The 22,915-nt window shown below is 45.9% G+C and overlaps 1 protein-coding gene across 1 annotated transcript in view; it reads left to right on the forward strand.

Moving 5' to 3' along the window:
- The window catches only part of HSD11B1L (hydroxysteroid 11-beta dehydrogenase 1 like), a 143,978-nt gene that overhangs the window by 13,353 nt on the left and 107,710 nt on the right, over positions 1-22,915 (forward strand). The window contains exon 2 of the mRNA XM_040417489.1: positions 18,817-18,947. Coding sequence (XP_040273423.1) covers positions 18,817-18,947 — 131 coding nt within the window. The remainder of the gene's footprint in view (positions 1-18,816; positions 18,948-22,915) is intronic.

A 22,915-nucleotide genomic window follows, 5' to 3' on the forward strand; every position in this document is an offset into this window, starting at 1 on the left:
AATGTAGATGAAATTTCAGAATTTTAACTTTTTTGACAGATTTTCCATTTTAATCCAGCAAGGGTTAACATCCAAACAAAACTCAATATTTATTGCCCTGATTCTGTAGTTTACATTAACACCCCATATGTGGTCGTAAACTGCTGTACGGGCACACGGCGGGGCGCAGAAGGAAGGGAACACCATATGGTTTTTGGAAGGCAGATTTCACTGGGAAAATTTTAAGTTGCCATATCACATTTGAAGACCCCCCTGATGCACCCCTAGAGTAGAAACTCCCAGAAAATGTCCTAGTTTTGGAAACTTTGGGATAAGGTGGCAGTTTTGTTGGTACTATTGTAGGGTACATATGATTTTTGGTTGCTCTATATTACACTTTTTGTGAGGCAAGGTAACAAAAAATAGCTGTGGTATTTTTATAGAGCAGTTTGTTACGGATGCGACAATACCAAATATGTTGTTTGTTTCAGTTTTACATAATAAAGCATTTTTGAAAAAAAAGATTTTTTAGTGTCTCCAAATTCTGAAAGCCATAGTTTATTTTTTTCAGGCGACTGTCTTGTGTAGGGACTCATTTTTTTTCGGTATGGGATTACAGTATGATTGGTACTATTTTAAAGTGCATATGACTTTTTGATTGCTTGGTATTACACTTTTTGTGATGTAAGGTGTCAAAAAATTGCTTTTTTTCACACTTTTTATTTTTTATGGTGTTCACCTGAGGGTTTAGGTCATGTGATATTTTTATATAGAAGGTTCTTTCGGACGCGGAGATACCTAATATGTATACTTTTTTTATTTATTTAAGTTTTAAACAATAATATCATTTTTGAAACAAAAAAAAAATAGTCATGTTTTAGTGTCTCCATAGTCTGAGAGCCATGTTTTTTTTTTATTTTTTGGGCGATTGTCTTAGGTAGGGTATCATTTTTGCAGGATGATATGATGGTTTGATTGGCACAATTTTGGGGTGCATATGACTTTTTGATCGCTTGCTATTACACTTTTTGTGTTTTATTTTATCTTTTTTACGGTGTTCATCTGAGGGGTTAAGTCATAGTAACATAGTACATAAGGCCGAAAAAAGACATTTGTCCATCCAGTTCGGCCTGTCATCCTACAAGTTGATCCAGAGGAAGGCAAAAAAACCCTGTGAGGTAGAAGCCAATTTTCCTCACTTTAGGGGAATAAAAATTCCTTCCCGACTCCAATCAGGCAATCAGAATAACTCCCTGGATCAACGACCCCTCTCTAGTAGCTATAGCCTGTAATATTATTACACTCCAGAAATACATCCAGGCCCCTCTTGAATTCCTTTATTGTACTCACCATCACCACCTCCTCAGGCAGAGAGTTCCATAGTCTCACTGCTCTTACCGTAAAGAACCCTTTTCTATGTTTGTGTACAAACCTTCTTTCCTTCAAACGCAGAGGATGTCCCCTCGTCACAGTCACAGTCCTGGGGATAAATAGATGATGGGATAGATCTCTGTACTGCCCCCTGATATATTTATACATAGTAATTAGATCTCCCCTCAGTCGTCTTTTTTCTAACGTGAATAACCCTAATTTTGATAATCTTTCAGGGTACTGTAGTTGCCCCATTCCAGTTATTACTTTAGTTGCCCTCCTCTGGACCCTCTCCAGCTCTGCTATGTCTGCCTTGTTTACAGGAGCCCAGAACTGTACACAGTACTCCATGTGTGGTCTGACCAGTGATTTGTAAAGTAGTAGGAATATGTTCTCATCACGGGCATCTATGCCCCTTTTGATGCAACCCATTATCTTATTGGCCTTGGCAGCAGCTGCCTGACACTGTTTTTTGCAGCTTAGTTTGCTGTTTATTAAAATTCCTAGATCCTTTTCCATGTCAGTGTTACCGAGTGTTTTACCATTTAGTATGTACGGGTGACTTGCATTATTCCTTCCCATGTGCATAACTTTACATTTGTCAGTGTTAAACCTCATCTGCCACTTATCTGCCCAAGCCTCCAATCTATCCAGATCCCTCTGTAGTAGTATACTGTCCTCTTCAGTGTTAATTACTTTACACAGTTTAGTGTCATCTGAGAAAATTGATATTTTACTATGCAAGCCTTCTACAAGATCATTAATAAATATATTGAAGAGAATAGGGCCCAATACTGACCCCTGAGGTACTCCACTAGTGACAGTGACCCAATCTGAGTATGTACCATTAATAACCACCCTCTGTTTTCTATCATTGAGCCAGTTACTTACCCACATACAGACGTTTTCTCCGAGTCCGAGCATTCTCATTTTATATACTAACCTTTTATGAGGTACAGTGTCAAATGCTTTGGAGAAGTCCAGATACACGACATCCATTGATTCGCCGCTGTCAAGTCTAGTACTTACCTCCTCATAGAAACTAGAAGCCATGCTGATATGGCGTTATTTGCTTATTTCCGTTAAGATGCTCTAACATAGCATCTCTCAGAAAACCTTCAAACAGTTTACCCACAACAGATGTTAAACTTACCGGCCTATAGTTTCCAGGCTCTGTTTTTGGACCCTTTTTGAATATTGGCACCACATTTGCCATGCGCCAATCCTGTGTCAGTACAGAGTCCGCAAATATCAGAAATAAGGGTCTGGCTATGACATTACCTAATTTCCTTAGGATACGGGGGTGTATGCCATCCGGTCCTGGCGATTTGTCTATTTTGATATTTTCAAGTCGCTGTTGTACTTCTTCCTGGGTCAGACAGGACACTTTTAATGGCGAATTTATTTCAGCATTCAGCATTTCATCTGACAGTTTATTTTCCTCAGTGAATACATTGGAGAAAAAAATATTTAACAGCTTTGCTTTCTCCTCGTCGCTCTCTGCGACTCCCCCCTCATTACTCTTTAAAGGGCCGACTCCTTCAGATTTATACTTTTTAACATTTATATAATTGAAGAACATTTTAGGGTTAGTTTTACTCTCTTTGGCAATTAATCTCTCGGTCTCTAGTTTGGCCGCTTTTATTTGTTTTTTACATGTTCTGTTTTTTTCCTTATAGTTTTTCAGTGCTTCCGTGCTACCCTCCTGTTTTAGTGTTTTATATGCTTTCTTTTTGTCATTTATTGCTTTCTTTACAGTTCTGTTTATCCACATTGGTTTCTTTTTGTTCCTTAACCTTTTATTCCCATACGGTATGTTTTTAAAGATATCCCATTTTTTGGCTGTATTTTTATTTTTGAGGACTTTGTCCCAGTTAGTTAGGCCTATGGCCTCTCTTAGTTGGCTAAATTTAGCTTTTTTTGAAGTTTGGTATTTTTGTTCCTCCCTGTAGAAACGCTCTTTTGAATGATAATTGGAAGGTTATTACTTTATGGTCACTATTTCCCAGGTGTCCCCCAACCTGCACGTCTGTTGTTCTGTCAGGTCTATTGGTTAATATTAAGTCCAGTATGGCTGTCCCTCTAGTCGGGTCCTGAACCAGTTGGGAGAGATAATTGTCTGGTTACTGCCAAGAATCTGTTTCCTTTATGAGATATACAAGTTTCAGTTTCCCAGTCTATATCTGGGTAGTTGAAGTCCCCCATAATAACCACCTCATTATGATTTGCCGCCTTGTCTATCTCGTTTAGTAGTAGATTTTCTGTGGACTCTGGTATATTAGGTGGTTTAAAGTAGACTCCTATTAGTAATTTATTGTTGTTTTTAGCTCCATGTATCTCTACCCATAGTGACTCCACATGTTCATGTCCCTCACTTATATCTTCACGGAGTGTGGGCTTTAGACAAGACTTTACATAAAGGCAGACCCCTCCACCTCTCCGGTTTTGACGATCCTTTCTGAACAGACTGTAACCTTGTACATTAACTGCCCAGTCATAGCTATCATCCAGCCATGTCTCAGTTATTCCCACTATGTCATAGTCCTCCTCACACATCACTAATTCCAGTTCACCAGTTTTATTAGTCAGGCTTCTGGCATTAGTATACATACATATGAGAGGTTTATGTATATTTTTTACCCTACACCTTTCCTTCTGAACTGTTCCATTTCTCCCCCAGTCCCACTACCTTGTGTCATGGTCTTACCTGCTTGCTGCTCTCCTTCGTTTGACATGTGCTGGCGGCCATCTTGGGTCCTGGGTTTCTTGTAGCCTTCCACCCTGCGGCTCCTCCTTCCCCTGGGAGGAGCTGGATGCCTAGCTCATATATATAGGAGGTCTGTGGCTTCAGTTCCTTGCTTGGTCCTCTTGTGTTCACATGCTTCTAAGACTGCTGCTGCTTCTGGTTCCTGATCCTGGCCTCGTCTGACTACCCTGCTGGTTCCTGATCCTGGCTTCGTCTGACTACCCTGCTGGTTCCTGATCCTGGCTTCGTCTGACTACCCTGCTGGTTCCTGATCCTGGCTTTGTCTGACTACCCTTCTGGTTCCTGACCTCTGGCTTCGCAAAGACTCTGCTCGGTTTCACCATCCGTTTGGACTTTTGCTTTACAGCTTTATTTTCAATAAAGCCTTCTTATTTTCACTTATCTCTTGTTGTACGTCTGGTTCATGGTTCCGTGACATTAGGACCAAGCCATGAATTCTGACGGTACAGGGCCATCCTCGCTACCCACGCTGGTTGCCAGACTTGATCAGCAGGATCACCTGTTGGGTCGGTTCGCTGTGGCGTTGCAAACCCTGCTTGAACGCACGGCTCATTTCGCTCCCGTTGCTGATGGGTCGGTTGTCGCTCCTGGGCTCGCTCCTACTGCCGCTCCGGTTGTTGCGCCAGAGTCTACCCCGACACCTGTTGTTGCGCCTGCGGTGTTTCGGGGTATGACCGGTTCTGCCCCTCTTCCACAGCGCTTTGGGGGAGAGCCAACTCAGTGCCGAGGTTTCCTTAACCAGGTGGGCATTTATTTCGAGTTGCTGCCACATGCCTTTCCTACTGAGAGATCAAAGGTGGGCTTCTTGATCTCGCTGCTCTCGGACAAGGCCTTGGCCTGGGCCAGCCCTTTATGGGAGAACAACAATCCGGTGGTTGCCGAGTTTTCCGGTTTTGTTGCTTCTCTTCGGAAGGTATTTGATGTGCCGGCTCGTGCTGCCTCTGCTGCGAAGCTCCTTATGTCCATCAGACAGGGTTCACGATCCGTAGCTGAATACGCCATTGAGTTTCGTACCCTGGCAGCAGAGGTGGGCTGGAATAATGAGGCTCTGGTCGCTGCTTTCTCTCATGGTCTCTCGGATGCCTTGAAGGATGAGGTTGCAGCTAAGGACCTACCAGTTGAGCTCGAGTCTCTTATTTCTTTCCTGATTTTGATTGACACCAGACTCAGGGAGAGACCTTCCTTTAAGGAGAACCTGCGGAGGTCTTCTAACAGATTGGTGCCTACGTTTGCTGTCCCACCCGTGCCTCCCTCTCCTCCCACGCCTCCTGGGGATGACTTGTCTGGGGGTGAACCCATGCAGCTGGGGTTTGCTCGCCTGTCCGAGGGGGAGAGGGCACTCCGGAGACGCGAGGGCCGATGCATGTACTGTGGTCTCGGTGGGCATTTTCGGGTGGCATGTCCGAACCGTCCGGGAAACGCTCGTACCCTGAGATCCTGTCGGGGGCAGATCTTGGGTGGAGTCTCCTCGTCCCCGGTTTCCCGTGTTGACAAACCACTGATCACTGTTGTCCTCTCCTGGGTCGGGGGCTCGGTGACGACCCAGGCGTTGGTGGACTCTGGTGCTGGTGGTTTGTTCATTGATAGTGTGTTCGCTGCCGCCAATTCCATTCCTCTGCAGGCTCGAGGTTCCCCACTGGCTCTTGAGGCGATAGACGGCAGACCCCTTCTGCCGCCACACGTGACTCATGAGACCCTTCCAGTGGGAATAGCCATTGGTGCCGTTCACAGAGAGTCGGTCTGCCTCCAGGTTATTTCGTCTCCACACTACTCGGTGGTCTTGGGGTACCCCTGGCTCCAGAAGCATAATCCGACTTTCGATTGGAGATCGGTCGAGATCCTCTCGCGGTCACCGCAGTGTGGGGCTAGTTGCATCCATGGGTCTGTCAAGTTGCTGTGTACTTCCTCGGACTCTCTGTTGCCTCCTGAATACGAGGAGTACCGGGATGTATTCGATAAGGTGCGCGCGGTTACCCTACCTCCGCACCGCCCATACGATTGTGCCATAGAGTTACAATCTGGTGCCGTTCCTCCTCGTGGCAAAGTCTATCCACTGTCGGTAGCGGAGAATGAGGCCATGGAGGAGTACGTGAGGGAGGCGCTTTCACGCGGACACATTCGCAAATCTTCGTCCCCGGCAGGGGCTGGATTTTTCTTTGTGAAAAAGAAGGGCGGTGAGTTGAGGCCTTGCATCGATTACAGGGGTCTCAATCGCATCACGATCAAGAACGCTTACCCGATACCCTTGATTTCCGAGCTGTTCGATCGCCTTAAAGGGGCCACGGTCTTTACCAAACTCGACCTGAGGGCGGCATATAACCTGGTAAGGATCAAGGCGGGCGATGAGTGGAAGACCGCGTTTAACACCAGGACCGGTCATTACGAATCCTTGGTTATGCCCTTTGGGTTGTGCAATGCGCCCGCAGTCTTTCAGGAATTCATCAACGATGTTTTCCGTGACCTGTTGCAGCAGTGTGTGGTAGTCTATTTGGATGACATCTTGGTATATTCTGAATCCATGGAGGCCCACATTCTGGATGTCAGACGAGTGTTGCAACGGTTACGAGAGAACAAGCTGTTCGGTAAGCTTGAGAAATGCGAATTTCACCGATCCCAGGTAACCTTCTTAGGTTACATCATTTCCGCTGAGGGGTTCTCCATGGATCCTGAGAAGGTTTCGGCTGTCTTACAGTGGCCCCAGCCCAGTGGTCTTCGTTCCCTGCAGCGCTTTTTGGGCTTCGCCAATTATTATCGGAAGTTCATCAGGGACTTTTCCATGCTGGCCAAGCCTCTCACGGATCTGACCAGGAAGGGCAGTAATTCCCAGGTCTGGCCGCTCGAGGCCATCCGAGCTTTTGAGGCCCTAAAGTCCGCCTTTGTGTCGGCTCCGATTCTGTCGCATCCCAACCCTGGGTTGCCCTTTGTCCTCGAGGTGGACGCGTCTGAGACGGGAGTAGGCGCCCTTCTGTCTCAGCGTAGAACACCAGAGGGTCCTCTGCTCCCTTGTGGGTTTTGCTCCCGGAAACTGTCTTCCGCGGAGTGCAACTATCAGATTGGTGACAGGGAGTTATTGGCCATCGTGCAGGCCCTTAAAGAATGGAGGCACTTGCTCGAGGGTTCGGTGGTTCCGGTTCTCATCCTGACGGACCACAAGAATCTGACCTACCTTTCTGAGGCCAAGAGATTGACACCACGTCAGGCCAGATGGGCTCTGTTCTTGTCACGTTTTAATTACGTGGTCTCCTACCTGCCCGGTTCCAAGAACATCAGGGCGGATGCCTTATCACGGCAGTACTCCGAGCTGTCCAGGGAGGAGTCGATTCCGACTTCGGTCATACCTCCGAATCAGATCCTGGCCGCCATTCGCACCAGCCTGACCTCTCCCCTGGGTGAGCAGATTTTGGCGGCTCAATCTGGTGCTCCCTCTGGGAGACCCAACGGCAGATGTTTTGTGCCTGAGGAGTTGCGCACTCGGTTGTTGCGAACCTACCATAACTCCAAGACCGCGGGGCATCCTGGAAAGAATCAGCTGTCCTGGGCTGTTTCACGTCTGTTCTGGTGGCCTTCCCTACGTTCCGACATCGCCGCATATGTAGCGGCATGCTCCGTTTGTGCCCAGAGTAAGTCCCCTCGGCACCTTCCGTTGGGCCTTCTGCAACCCATAGCCACCGGGGAGCGCCCATGGTCACACCTGGGGATGGATTTCATTGTGGACCTCCCTGCATCCCGAGGCCATACGGTCATTCTCATGATTGTGGATCGGTTTTCCAAAATGTGCCACTGTGTTCCTCTCAAGAAGTTACCCTCTGCACAAGAGTTGGCCACGATTTTTGCCAGGGAGGTCTTCCGGTTGCACGGTTTGCCTAAGGAGATTGTGTCGGATCGGGGGAGTCAGTTTGTGTCCAGGTTCTGGCGCGCCTTTTGCTCCCAGTTGGGGATTCATCTCTCCTTCTCCTTGGCCTACCACCCTCAGTCCAATGGGGCCGCAGAACGATCCAATCAGGCCTTGGAGCAATTCCTTCGTTGCTATGTCTCCGATCACCAAGACAATTGGGTTGACCTCCTGCCTTGGGCTGAGTTTGCCAGGAACACGGCGGTGAACTCTTCCTCTGGGACGTCTCCCTTCATGGCCAATTATGGGTTCCAACCTGCCGTGTTACCGGAGGTATTCTCTCCCCAGGATATTCCGGCTGTGGAGGATCACCTTTCCGTCCTACGTGCTTCTTGGGTACAGATCCAGAAGTCCCTTGAGGTCTCTGCGCAGCGCCAGAGATTCCAGGCTGATCGCAGACGAGCGCCTGCTCCTTCCTACCAGGTCGGAGACCGTGTATGGTTGTCCACCCGCAACCTCAACCTTCGAGTGCCCACTCCCAAGCTGGCGCCTCGCTTTGTTGGTCCCTTCCGAGTGCTTCGCAGGGTAAACCCGGTAGCCTATGCCCTTGCGCTTCCTCCTGGCATGCGGATCTCCAACGTGTTTCATGTCTCCCTGTTGAAGCCACTGGTGTGTAATCGTTTCACTTCCTCGGTTCCTCGGCCTCGTCCGGTCCAAGTGGGCAATCGTGAGGAATATGAGGTGAGCAATATCCTGGACTCACGCCTGGTCCGCGGTCGGTTGCAGTTTTTGGTCCATTGGCGTGGTTATGGTCCAGAGGAGCGTTCCTGGGTTCCCTCCGCAGATGTCCATGCTCCTGCCTTGCTCCGAGCCTTCCACGCACGCTTCCCTCAGAAACCGTTTTGTGCTCCGCGGAGGAGGGGCCCTTGAGGGGGAGGTACTGTCATGGTCTTACCTGCTTGCTGCTCTCCTTCGTTTGACATGTGCTGGCGGCCATCTTGGGTCCTGGGTTTCTTGTAGCCTTCCACCCTGCGGCTCCTCCTTCCCCTGGGAGGAGCTGGATGCCTAGCTCATATATATAGGAGGTCTGTGGCTTCAGTTCCTTGCTTGGTCCTCTTGTGTTCACATGCTTCTAAGACTGCTGCTGCTTCTGGTTCCTGATCCTGGCCTCGTCTGACTACCCTGCTGGTTCCTGATCCTGGCTTCGTCTGACTACCCTGCTGGTTCCTGATCCTGGCTTCGTCTGACTACCCTGCTGGTTCCTGATCCTGGCTTTGTCTGACTACCCTTCTGGTTCCTGACCTCTGGCTTCGCAAAGACTCTGCTCGGTTTCACCATCCGTTTGGACTTTTGCTTTACAGCTTTATTTTCAATAAAGCCTTCTTATTTTCACTTATCTCTTGTTGTACGTCTGGTTCATGGTTCCGTGACACCTTGCCCCCGGTCTCTATCTGCACTATCTTCCCCTTCTATAGTGTAATTACCCTCCCCCCCAGTCCCTAGTTTAAACACTCCTCCAACCTTCTAGCCATCTTCTTCCCCAACACAGCTGCCCCTTCCCCATTGAGGTGCAGCCCGTCCCTACGATAGAGCCTGTAGCCGACAGAGAAGTCGGCCCAGTTCTCCAGGAACCCAAACCCCTCCATCCTACACCAGTTCTTGAGCCACTTGTTAATTTCCCTAATCTCCCGCTGCCTTTCTTGTGTGGCCAGTGGTACCGGTAGTATTTCGGAAAATACTACCTTTGAGGTCCTTGCCCTAAGCTTTTGCCCTAAATCCCTGAACTCATTTTTAACCACCTCCGGACCGCCTAACGCAGGATTGCGTTCCGGAGGTGGCAGCGCTGCGCAGAGTCACGCATATACGAGTCATCTCGCGAGACGCGAGATTTCGCTCAAAGCCGGCCCGCGCATGCGCATCGCGGGCCGGCAAAATTAAAAGAAGTATTTCGTCACCAGCCTGCCAGCAACGATCATTGGCTGGCAGGCTGGCGATTTTCAAAAAATCCAATCCAAAGTCATATAACAGATCATATTAGTAAATATGATCTGTTATTTGGCTTGTCTGCTCCTGTGCTGGTCCTTTTCGTCGGTTGGATCCAGCACAGGAGCAGACTGAACTGTGAGTACACCAACACTACACCTTAGCCCCAGATCACCCACCTGCACCCCAATTAACCCTTTGATCACCCCTTTGATCGCCCCTGTCAATCACTAGTGAAAGGAAAAAAAGTGATCAGTGTAAACTGTCACTTTTTTTTTTTCACTGGTATTGGCTGTTAGGTTTTAGGGATAGTTTAGGCCCCTTGGTTAGGTAGTTAGCGTCAGTTAGCGCCCACCCCACCGCACTGCAGTCACTTTTATTCGCTGTTTAGCGTATCGCTAATCAGCATTTGTACTTTTATAGTATCTGTAAGTGATCAAAACTGATCACGGTCAGATCTATAATAGTATTAGTGTCACCTTAGCTCGCCCTCCACCCAAAACGCAGTGTTTGCCCGATCAGGCCTGATCGGTCGCCCACACGTGCGTTCACCCACGCCCGCCCCACCGCAGTGACAAAAAATATATATTTTTTGATCGCTGCACATTCATTTTACACGCACTGCGGCGATAAAAAAATCAGTTTTGATATTTTTTATCAACCGCAGCAGCCTCCGGTACTTCGCTAGCCTCCCCTTTGTAAGACAGGTTTGCTTTTTTTCTTGGGTAGTCTCAGGGAATACCCCTAAATTTAGTAGTCCAAAATGTCAAACAGGGGGTATTCTTCTGAAGAGGCCTACAGGATTCTGACCCAGTCGGATGAGGAGTGGGAACCCTCATCTGACGAATCTAGCGGGTCAGAATATGAACCTGTGGAAAGCAGTGGCTCTCTGACCCAAAGTTCGGACGAGGAGGTGGAGGTCCCTGGCAGCACCAGGCGTACCCGGCCCCATGTCGCTAGACCACAGGTTACGCAGGATCCGCTTCAAGAGCAGCAGAGTGGGGCTGTCGCTGCCGGATCACGTGGTGAGGCATACACCAGCAGCGCAGCCCTTCCTGGACCTAGTACCAGCACTGCCGTACAACATGGTGAAGTAGCGAGCACCAGAAGGGCAGTTGAAGCTGGTACGGTGGCACGTGCAATAGTTACCCCGTCGCAGCCACCGCAAAGACGGGCCCGTAGAGCCCCTAGAGTCCCTGAGGTGCTGGCAAATCCTGATTGGCAGTCACCAACTTCAGCCGCACCAGTAGTTCCCCCTTTCACCGCCCAGTCTGGAGTTCAGGTTGAGACGGCTCAAATCGGTTCGGCCCTGGGATTTTTTGAGCTGTTCTTGACTGCGGAGCTCTTGGACTTAGTCGTGGCAGAGACCAACCAGTATGCCACACAATTTATAACCGCTAACCCGGGAAGCTATTATGCCCAGCCTTTCCGGTGGAAACCAGTCTAAGTTTCCGAACTTAAAATTTTTTTGGGCCTTCTCCTCAACATGGGCCTGACAAAAAAGCATGAATTGCGGTCATATTGGTCAACGCACCCAATTCATCACATGCCCATGTTCTCTGCTGCTATGTCCAGGACACGATTTGAGACCATCCTACGTTTTCTGCATTTTAGCGACAATACCACCTCCCGTCCCAGAGGCCACCCTGCTTTTGACCGGCTCCACAAAATTCGGCCCCTCATAGACCATTTCAACCTGAAATTTGCAGATTTGTATACCCCTGAGCAAAACATCTGCGTAGACGAGTCCCTAATACATTTTACCGGGCGCCTTGGCTTCAAACAATACATCCCAAGCAAGCGTGCCCGGTATGGGGTCAAATTGTATAAGCTCTGTGAAAGGGCCACAGGCTATACCCACAAATTTCGGATCTATGAGGGAAAAGATCAGACCCTGGAGCCGGTCGGTTGCCCTGACTACCTGGGGAGCAGTGGGAAGACAGTCTGGGACTTGGTGTCACCCTTATTCGGCAAGGGGTACCATCTTTATGTGGACAATTTCTACACAAGTGTGGCCCTCTTTAGGCATTTGTTTCTAGAACGGATTTGCGCCTGTGGCACCGCGCGAACTAGTCGCGTGGGCTTCCCCCAACGGCTTGTAACCACCCGTCTTGCAAGGGGGCAGAGGGCTGCCTTGTGTAACGAAGAACTGCTCGCGGTGAAATGGAGAGACAAGCGTGACGTTTACATGCTCTCCTCCATTGACGCAGACACGACAATCCAAATTGAGCGAGCAACCCGTGTCATTGAAAAGCCCCTCTGTGTCCACGACTATAATGCGCTCATGGGAGGGGTGGACTTCAATGACCAGATGTTGTCTCCGTATTTAGTTTCCCGCAGAACCAGACGCTGGTATAAGAAGGTGTCTGTATATTTAATTCAATTGGCGCTCTACAATAGTTTTGTTCTCTACAGTAAGGCTGGGAGAACAGGATCCTTCCTCAAATTCCAGGAAGAGATCATCGAGAACCTCCTTTACCCAGGAGGTTCCGTGGCCCCATCCACCAGTGTAGTTAGCCGTCTACACGAGCGACATTTCCCCAGTGTCGTTCCTGGTACCTCAACCCAACCGTCACCCCGAAAAAGATGTCGTGTCTGTAGCAGGAGTGGAATAAGGCGTGACACCCGCTATTTCTGTCCTGACTGTGCTGACCACCCTGCCCTATGCTATGGAGAGTGTTTCCGGAAGTACCACACACAGGTACACCTAGCATAGGGATCACATCTCACCAGGACAGGCACACAGGGCTATTAGGGCCCATTCACTCACAGCTGCTGCAAACCTCTCCTTTCACCTGGGATAAAGTGCATAACGTACTTCGCCACATCTTTGGGCGATTTGCGCTTTGCACATTGTCCCATGGGGAAGGAGAGGTTTGTTCTATAAAAGGTAAAAAAAACTAAACAAAAAAAAAAATACCGGTAAGTAAAAAAGTTAAATGTTCAGTTAAAAAAGTTTAAAAAAAGTTAATATGTTCTGTTCAACAGTTAATAAAGTTATTGCTTTGCGGCCTGGTTTTTTCTTTTTTGTTTTGTTTTTTTTACCTTTCAGGTGTACCAACCGATCGACTAGCTGCAGCACTGATGTGCATTCGGACAGAAGCATTGCGCTGCTGTCAGATTACACGCAAGTCGGTGTATGCGGCGCTGCAAGACGAGATTTCTCCTCTGCAGTAAAAGATACGTTTGCCGAGGCATATGAGCTGAGGAGGTGGCGGTGTTCATATACTTTGGCAAACACTTTGTATATATAAAAAAAAAAATCCCGGCAATGATTTATTCATCCACATCGATTGATGTGAATGGAGAAATCTGGTTTGCCAGGGCATACGAGCTGAAGTGGGTATGGATGTTGGGCGGAGCTCCTATGTCCTGGCAGACGCCTTTCCCCTCCTTTTTCTTTTTTTGGCAGAGATTTTTTCATCCACATTGATCGATGCGAATGAAGAAATCTGTGACGTTAATTTTTTTCTTTCAGCCCAGAGGCTGAACGGAAAAAAAAAATCTCATTACCCGTATGCTCAATATAAGGAGAATAGCAGAAACTCCTAATGCTGGGCATACATGTAATGATTGCGGAGACCCTCAAATGCCAGGGCAGTACAAACACCCCACAAATAACACCATTTTGGAAAGAAGACACCTCAAGGTATTCGCTGAGGGGCATATTGAGTCCATGAAAGATTGAAATTTTTGTCCCAAGTTAGCGGAAAGGGAGACTTTGTGAGAACAAAATCAAAAAAATCTATTTCCGCTAACTTGTGCCAAAATTTTTTTTTTCAATGAACTCGCCATGCCCCTCATTGAATACCTTGGGGTGTCTTCTTTCCAAAATGGGGTCACATGTGGGGTATTTATACTGCCCTGGCATTTTAGGGGCCCCAAAGCGTGAGAAGAAGTCTGGTATCCAAATGTCTAAAAATGCCCTCCTAAAAGGAATTTGGGCACCTTTGCCCACCTAGGCTGCAAAAAAGTGTCACACATGTGGTATCTCCGTATTCAGCAGAAGTTGGGGAATATGTTTTGGGGTGTCATTTTACATATACCCATGCTGGGTGAGATAAATATCTTGGTCAAATGCCAACTTTGTATAAAAAAAATGGGAAAAGTTGTCTTTTGCCAAGATATTTCTCTCACCCAGCATGGGTATATGTAAAATGACACCCCAAAACACATTCCCCACCTTCTCCTGAGTACGGAGATACCAGATGTGTGACACTTTTTTGCAGCCTAGGTGGGCAAAGGGGCCCACATTCCAAAGAGCACCTTTCGGATTTCACAGGTCATGTACCTACTTACCAGACATTAGGGCCCCTGGAAAATGCCAGGGCAGTATAACTACCCCACAAGTGACCCCATTTTGGAAAGAAGACACCCCAAGTTATTTCGTGATGGGCATAGTGAGTTCATGGAAGTTTTTATTTTTTGTCACAAGTTAGTGGAATATGAGACTTTGTATGAAAAAAAAAAAAAAAAAAAAAATCATCATTTTCCACTAACTTGTGACAAAAAATAAAAAATTCTAGGAACTTGCCATGCCCCTCACGGAATACCTTGGGGTGTCTTCTTTCCAAAATGGGGTCACTTGTGGGGTAGTTATACTGCCCTGGCATTCTAGGGGCCCAAATGTGTGGTAAGGAGTTTGAAATCAAATTCTGAAAAAAATGACTTGTCAAATCCGAAAGGTGCTCTTTGGAATATGGGCCCCTTTGCCCACCTAGGCTGCAAAAAAGTGTCACACATCTGGTATCTCCGTACTCAGGAGAAGGTGGGGAATGTGTTTTGGGGTGTCATTTTATATATACCCATGCTGGGTGAGATAAATATCTTGGTCAAATGCCAACTTTGTATAAAAAAATGGGAAAAGTTGTCTTTTGCCAAGATATTTCTCTCACCCAGCATGGGTATATATAAAATGACACCCCAAAACACATTCCCCACCTTCTCCTGAGTACGGAGATACCAGATGTGTGACACTTTTTTGCAGCCTAGGTGGGCAAAGGGGCCCATATTCCAAAGAGCACCTTTCGGATTTGACAGGTCATTTTTTTCAGAATTTGATTTCAAACTCCTTACCACACATTTGGGCCCCTAGAATGCCAGGGCAGTATAACTACCCCACAAGTGACCCCATTTTGGAAAGAAGAGACCCCAAGGTATTTCGTGATGGGCATAGTGAGTTCATAGAAGTTTTTATTTTTTGTCACAAGTTAGTGGAATATGAGACTTTGTAAGAAAAAAAAAAAAAAAAATCATCATTTTCCGCTAACTTGTGACAAAAAATAAAAAGTTCTATGAACTCACTATGCCCATCAGCGAATACCTTAGGGTGTGTACTTTCCGAAATGGGGTCATTTGTGGGGTGTTTGTACTGTCTGGCCATTGTAGAACCTCAGGAAACATGACAGGTGCTCAGAAAGTCAGAGCTGCTTCAAAAAGCGGAAATTCACATTTTTGTACCATAGTTTGTAAACGCTATAACTTTTACCCAAACCATTTTTTTTTTACCCAAACATTTTTTTTTTATCAAAGACATGTAGAACTATAAATTTAGAGCAAAATTTCTATATGGATCTCGTTTTTTTTGCAAAATTTTACAACTGAAAGTGAAAAATGTCATTTTTTTGCAAAAAAAATCGTTAAATTTCGATTAATAACAAAAAAAGTAAAAATGTCAGCAGCAATGAAATACCACCAAATGAAAGCTCTATTAGTGAGAAGAAAAGGAGGTAAAATTCATTTGGGTGGTAAGTTGCATGACCGAGCAATAAATGGTGAAAGTAGTGTAGGTCAGAAGTGTAAAAAGTGGCCTGGTCTTTCAGGGTGTTTAAGCACTGGGGGCTGAAGTGGTTAAGGACTCTCCACCTACCCCTAACTTTGTCATTGGTTCCGATATGGACCATGACCGCTGGATCTTCTCCAGCCCCTCCCAGTAATCTGTCAACCCGATCCGCGATATGTCGAACTCTAGCGCCAGGAAGACAGCACACTGTTCGGCGATCACGGTCTTTGTGACAGATTTCCCTATCTGTTCCCCTAATAATTGAGTCTCCCACTACCAGCACCTGTCTGGCCTGCCCTGCTCTCCTGGTCCCCTGCTTACCGGAGCGGACATTCCCCTGACTGGCAGAGGAAGTGTCCGGCTGCGGCAGTGCCGTCCCTGGACTGATATCCCCCTCATCTGCCAAACGTGCAAACTTGTTGGGGTGTGTCAGATCAGGGCTAGCCTCCCTGGCACTCTTCCCTCTACCCCACTTTCTAACTATTACCCAGCTAGCTACCTCACTTTCCTCAGCCTCCTCTCTGTCACCCTCTCCCTCATCTACCCCAAAGAGTGCTTGCTCGGTGAGAAGCAAACTTTTTTGCAAATTGTCAATGCCTCTCAGTGTTGCAACTTGCCCATTTAGAGACTCGATTAGCGATTCCAAACGGGTAATTTGCTCACATCTTGAACAAAGAAATTCACCCTGGAACGGCTGTTCCAGGACTGCATACATCATGCAAGATGTGCACTGGACTGCGTTGTCAATTGTGCAACACATACTAAATGGGGATTACAACACAAAAGCAAAAAATACAATACAATGTAGTAATAAGAAACTGGCTAATTGCAGTCCCCCACTGAAGTCCCTGAATCTAAAGTCACTCAATCTTAAGTCACACACTTAATCAACCACGCGTCGCGGTCAAACTCGCGTTATATATCTGCTTATATTAATATAAATGCAGCTCACTGCACCAGCCTGGTTTGCTTCCCCTCTGGAATCAAAAAAAAAAAAAAGTGGTATTTTTATAGAGCAGGTTGTTACGGACGCGGCGATACTTAATATGTCTGTTTTTTTTTTCATTTAACACTGTCATCGCAATTCATGCGATTCTCTTCTTGTTTGTGTACTGCCAAATCAATTAGAAGTATAAGTATCTGCATGCCATACAGCTTTCATAATGAGACCAGGCACACTAGGTGGTTTCATGGGAAAGCACTTCCTCATTCCCCTGAGCAAGACCCCGTTTATTTGAAAATACATTCACATATATAGCAGACATGACATCACAAAAGGGGTGTTCCTTAAGAAGAGACTATTGGCTCCTTAACCTGATAGGAGTGGTTTCAGCAACTTCAACTCTGAGTTCATAGGTAGATTTGAAAACTGCAATCTAACTCCAACTCCCCCCTTCCCCCTTGACCTTAAAACAAAGAATGCACACATGGCTCATACATCTAGTTCGCTGCCATCCAGTGGACAAAAATGTGTACTACAGAATGTAGAGAAATAAAATCCATCTCTCACAACACAATAAATACATTTTTGAAACTAAAAAAATCATGTTTTAGTGTCTTCATAGTCTGAGCCATATTTTTTTTTATTTTTTGGGCGATTGTCTTAGGTAGGGGTTAATTTTTTGCGAGATGAGGTGACGGTTTGATTGGTATTATTCTATGGGGCATACGCCTTTTTGATCGCTTGATGTTGCACTTTTAGTGACCAAATTTTTTTTTTACTTTATTTTGGAAAAAGGAGGCTTTTTTTAACTTGAAACTTAAATATTGTTTATTATAAAAAAATACACTTTTTAAAAAAAACTTTTTATATTTGTCCCTCTGGGACTTCACGTTTTCAGGGTTTGATCCCTGTTTCAATTCAGTACAATACATTATGTAAGACACTGACAGTTGCCTAGGAGACCCAGCCCTCAGGCTGGATCTCCTGGGCTTCCGTAGCTGGCAGGCTCCGAGGCCTGTGGAAGGCATCGGGGCTGGCGGCTGCCATGGCAACCATCGGTCCCCTGTCAGCACGGAGGGGCGATGGAATCGGAGGGAGCCCCCTCCCTCTGTAAACTCTGCACGTGCCGCAGTCAGCGCTGACCGCGGCATGTGAAAGGGTTAATCCACCGGCATGACCGCATACAGCGATGCCGGTGGATGCAGCAGGATAGTAACAGCCGCGCCCGATCACATCATGTACATGCACGTGGGAATGCAGTAAGGCACCACATTGCCACACGTTCAGGTTTCTGCATGCAGTTTTGGAAGCCAAAATCAGGAGTAGATCATAAAACGGGAGAAAGTATTCAAGACAGATCCAACTGCTCCACTTTTTTGAATTCACTCCCGGTTTTGGCTTACAAAACTGCACCGTGTGGCCGCACACTTATACTTGGCTTCAGCTTCCTGAGCAGCACTCTGCATTCAGTGATCTGCATGAGAACAAAAAGTGGAAGGGCTTTTACCAATTATGTTGTTACATTGCTGTGTCCCTCAATAAAAAGGCAGTACAGCACAAAGTTATTGCTTCCTTGTTAAGAACGATAGCACTACCTGTGCCTACATTGTGAAGAAGGAACTTGTAGTTAAAAAACTTTATTTTTATTTTTTTGCATTCTAGCGTTATCTGTGATTGCAATGGATGATCTGAGTTATCCTCTCAATTCAGCACTGGCTTTAATATTAAAAAGGCCTCAAACTTCACCAATCAGATAATCATCTATAATATGGTGCTCATGGTCCGTGGACGTTTTTGCGGTCTCTAAATTGCGGATCTGCAAAACGCGGATATCGGCCTTGTGTGTTCCCCATTTTACAGAACCTCCGGCCCATGATAGAACAGTCCTATCCAGACAAGAATAGGCCATGTTCAATTTTTTTGTGGGGCTGCGGAATGGACATATGAATGTGGACACTGTGTGTTGTCTGCATCTTTTGCAACCCCATTGAAGTGAATGGGTCTGCATCCGACCCACAAAAAATTGTGGACAAATAATAAGTTTTTTGTGCATGAGCCCTAAATCAGATAATCATTTTGTTTGGACATCCCATTTAAGAATACATTTTATTCTTTCACCCAATTTAAGCCATTTATGAAGCCTGTTTCTTTTTTTACAGCAAGCCTTTTGGACGCTAGGGTTCTAGTTACTGGTGCCAGCACTGGCATTGGGGCAGAGATGGCATATAACTATGCCAGAGCTGGAGCACATCTTGTACTGACTGCAAGGAGGGAAAGTGTTCTGGCCACGGTAAGCAACAGATATGCATATAAAAATAATATAAATTGATAACTCCGTGGAATGAAAGTCTTGGAATCAAAATATGCTATAAACTAGAGAGTTATGGAGTCTGTCTGTAAATTTCAGCTATACCCCCTGGGATCCTTTCTGACATAAAGAGTGATTAATGATACTGTACAACATAAATATCCCTATGTTCTTCAGTGGGAAACTGATGTAAATACTACTGTCTGTAACTGTAAAGCATTGGCACCATTGATGTATCACTCCAGGTAAAAAACAGCTGGCAGATTTAGTTACATTGAGCATATATGGTACATATGAAATTGCACAAAATTTAGCCTGACATTTCAGATTTATTTTCGGGGGTAGGGTGGGGGAGGGGGCTGTAATTATGCTGGTACCCACCTTCACATATGGTAGACATATCCTGTAATGGATTCTGTAGAAGCATGTACAGGAGGACTGAACAAGCTGTACAGAGAACAGTGCTGGAGAAAGAGATAAGTATGACCTCATTTTTTTTACAGCATTCAGAGGCATATATGCAGCGTCCCACTTATGTGTGTACAAGTGGTCCCCTTAATTTCTGGATAATTATTTGTATTGTATTTCCTAATATTAGGCTGGCATTGTCATTACATTTATTCGCCCCTAGGTGGTGCTGGCGCCACATACTATATATAGCTTGGGGTTTGCTGACTTAGAGAGAGTAAGTAGAAGGAAGTAGTTGAGAGAGAGAAGAAGGAGATGTATAGCGGAAAACGGGCTCAGTCCAAAATGTTGCCTTTCTTTCCTCTGGGCCCTGATCAAGCCTGGAGAGGACAAACCAAGAGTTTACTGCAGTCCAGCACAAAATAGTAAATGTAAGTATGAATATAGAGCAAGTCTAATGAAGATTAGAGCTGTCTAGCCAAGGGACTTCATAAGCATCAGTGACCAGGAGTAACTTAAAAGGTACGGATGTAGCAGGGTTAACACATATGCTTTATGAGACATGTTATCTAAACTAAATGCAACTAAATGCGTTAAAGGGAACCTGTCACCAGGATTTTGTGTATAGAGCTGAGGACATGGGTTGCTAGATGGCCGCTAGCACATCCGCAATACCCAGTCCCCATAGCTCTGTGTGCTTTTATTGTGTAAAAAAACCAGATTTGATACATATGCAAATTAACCTGAGATGAGTCCTGTACCTGAGATGAGTCAGGGACAGGACTCATCTCAGGTTAATTTGCATATGTATCAAATCAGTTTTTTTACACAATAAAACACACAGACCTATAGGGATTGGGTATTGTGGATGTGGTTGCGGCCATCTAGCAACCCATGTCCTCAGCTCTATACATAAAATCCTGGTGACAGGTTCCCTTTAAGCAATTGCTTTTCAATGGATTTTGTTTCAAGATAACACGATGAGTTAAGAAATTTGAGTTAATGGTGTGTGTGTTACCCCTGCTACATCTGTACCTAGACACAACTGGATGATTAGCCCGCAGAATTATCTTTTTTCCACTAAATGCCTTCTGGGACATAGTGAACCTGAATATTTCAGGAGAGCATCCTGCATAGAATAATGTAGCAGAGAGTTTGCCTGCCACGAGGGAGAACGCCCTTATTGGATTTCTCAAGATAAATAGGAAATCATTATATTAAGTACCTGAGTTTCTAGAAAGCGACTTAGCGCAAATTTACCCATTCTTTGCCGGTAAAGTAACAGCATTAGAGAACTCCTCAACTGACCATTGCCAGACCTGGTATAAGGATCTCAGCTAAATAACATCTGGATTATTACCTTTGATATATAAATGAATTGTACCAAGTGTCCTGAGACCATTGATTCAGTAAAAGTTCAACTGTGTTTTATTACAACTGACTCCTCATCCTTTCTACTACTCTCAACATTTGCACCTAATGGTGCTGGCGTCACGAACACAGGGGCCAGCCACAAAAGCACCCTAAACACCCATTACCATCAAGGGCACCTCAACTTCCATTTGACTGGTGTTCCCTGCAATAGAGAGTGCCCCGGAGGTAAGGCTGCAGTAAACGATTATTTTAGTAATCGAGTATTCTATTGATTATTTTTTAAAATTAATCGAGTAATCTAATAAGAAAAAATGAATAGACTGTTTTCCTTTATAAAAACTCATAAGACCCCCTACCATTAGTCCCCAACACCCCTTGTTCCCCACTGTGCGATCAGCCCAAGTGCATCAGTTCCCCCCCAGTGCCATCAGCTTCGTTCCCCCCAGTGCCATCAGCTCCACTATCCCCCAGTGCCATCAGCTTTCCCCCATGCCATCAGGTCCGTTCCCCCAGTGCCATCAGCTCTCCCCCACCCCAGTGCCATCAGCTCCACTCCCCCAGTGCCATCAGCTCTCTCCCACCAAGTGCCATCAGCTCTCCTTCACCCCAGTGCCTTTTTCTCTCCCCACCCAGTACCTTTAGCTCTCCCCACTGAGTGCCATCCGCTCACCCCACCCCAGAGCCTTCAGCTTTCCCCCACCCCAGTGCCATCAGCTCCAGTCCCCAGTGCCATCAGCTCTCCCCCATCCCAGTGCCTTCAGCTCTCCCCCACCCCATAGCCATCAGCTCTACTCCCCCAGTGCAATCATCTCTCCCCCCATTGTGCCATCATCTCTCCCCCCATTGTGCCATCATCTCTCCCCCCTTGTGCCATCATCTCTCCCCCCATTGTGCCATCAGCTCTCCTCCATTGTGCACTTGTATGAGCCCTGCGTCCTCTTCAATGTTTAACTGCACACTTTTTTCTTTTGTAGCGGCTGTGCAGTGTACAGTCTACAATTTCTAGTCCCATACACTTGAATGAGATGAGCAGTTGTATCGCCATTATAATATAGCATGCAGTTAGCCATTGAAGACGACTCAGCACTCACACTAGTGCCGCGACCCCTTCAAACATCCAATCGGCAGGGGTGCTGGGAGTGAGACCCCTGCCGATCTGATATTGATGAACTATCCTCTGGATAGGTCATCAATATCCTTACAGCACAAAACTTTAATATTCATGCATTATCGTCTACTATTTATATATCCCCTTTGTGGGGCAGGTTGTTGCCATCTGTAAGGTGTAAAAGCCAATAAAGGTTGCAGCAACACTTGTATAGGCATCATATACGCCTGTACGAACAATTTTATGCAAAAAGCCTTAGGCATATTTTTGCATGATATGTCAGATTATTTTTGCATGAGAAGTGCTATTATTGTTAAAAAGTAGTAAAAACACATAAAAGTATGCATATTTAGTATCTCCGTTATCATACTGACCCATAGAATGAAAGAAACATGCTTGTTATGCTGCATTGTGAACATCTTAATATTAAAGTGCAAAAAACAATGGCACAACTCCTTTTTTTTCCATTACCATCCCCAAAACATTAATAAAAAAGTTTTTTTGATTCCAGAGGGGAAGCAAACCAGGCTGGTGCAGTGAGCTGCATTTATATTAATATAAGCAGATATATAACGCGAGTTTGACCGCGACGCGTGGTTGATTAAGTGTGGTTGATTAAGTGTGTGACTTAAGATTAAGTGAGGGAGTATCTGAGAGCTAAATAATTTGTGGACATTGATGAGTGGCTGTGTTTGACTGTATTTTGTGCTGTGATAACACTTTTTTTTTTTTTTTCTTTCTCCAGGGGTTGCACAGGTGAGCAATTAGGGTGTGGCTGTTTAATTAGGGTGTGGCTGTCTAATTAGGAGACTTTAAAAACTCAGCAGTAAGAACAGCACAGCCTTTTTGATTCCAGAGGGGAAGCAAACCAGGCTGGTGCAGTGAGCTGCATTTATATTAATATAAGCAGATATATAACGCGAGTTTGACCGCGACACGTGGTTGATTAAGTGTGGTTGTGTAAGTGTGTGACTTAAGATTAAGTGACTTTAGATTCAGGGACTTCAGAGGGGGACTGCAATTAGCCTGTATATTATTACTACATTGTATTGTATTTTTT

Source organism: Bufo bufo, chromosome 2, assembly GCF_905171765.1.
Source record: "Bufo bufo chromosome 2, aBufBuf1.1, whole genome shotgun sequence".
Classification (NCBI taxonomy): domain Eukaryota; kingdom Metazoa; phylum Chordata; class Amphibia; order Anura; family Bufonidae; genus Bufo; species Bufo bufo.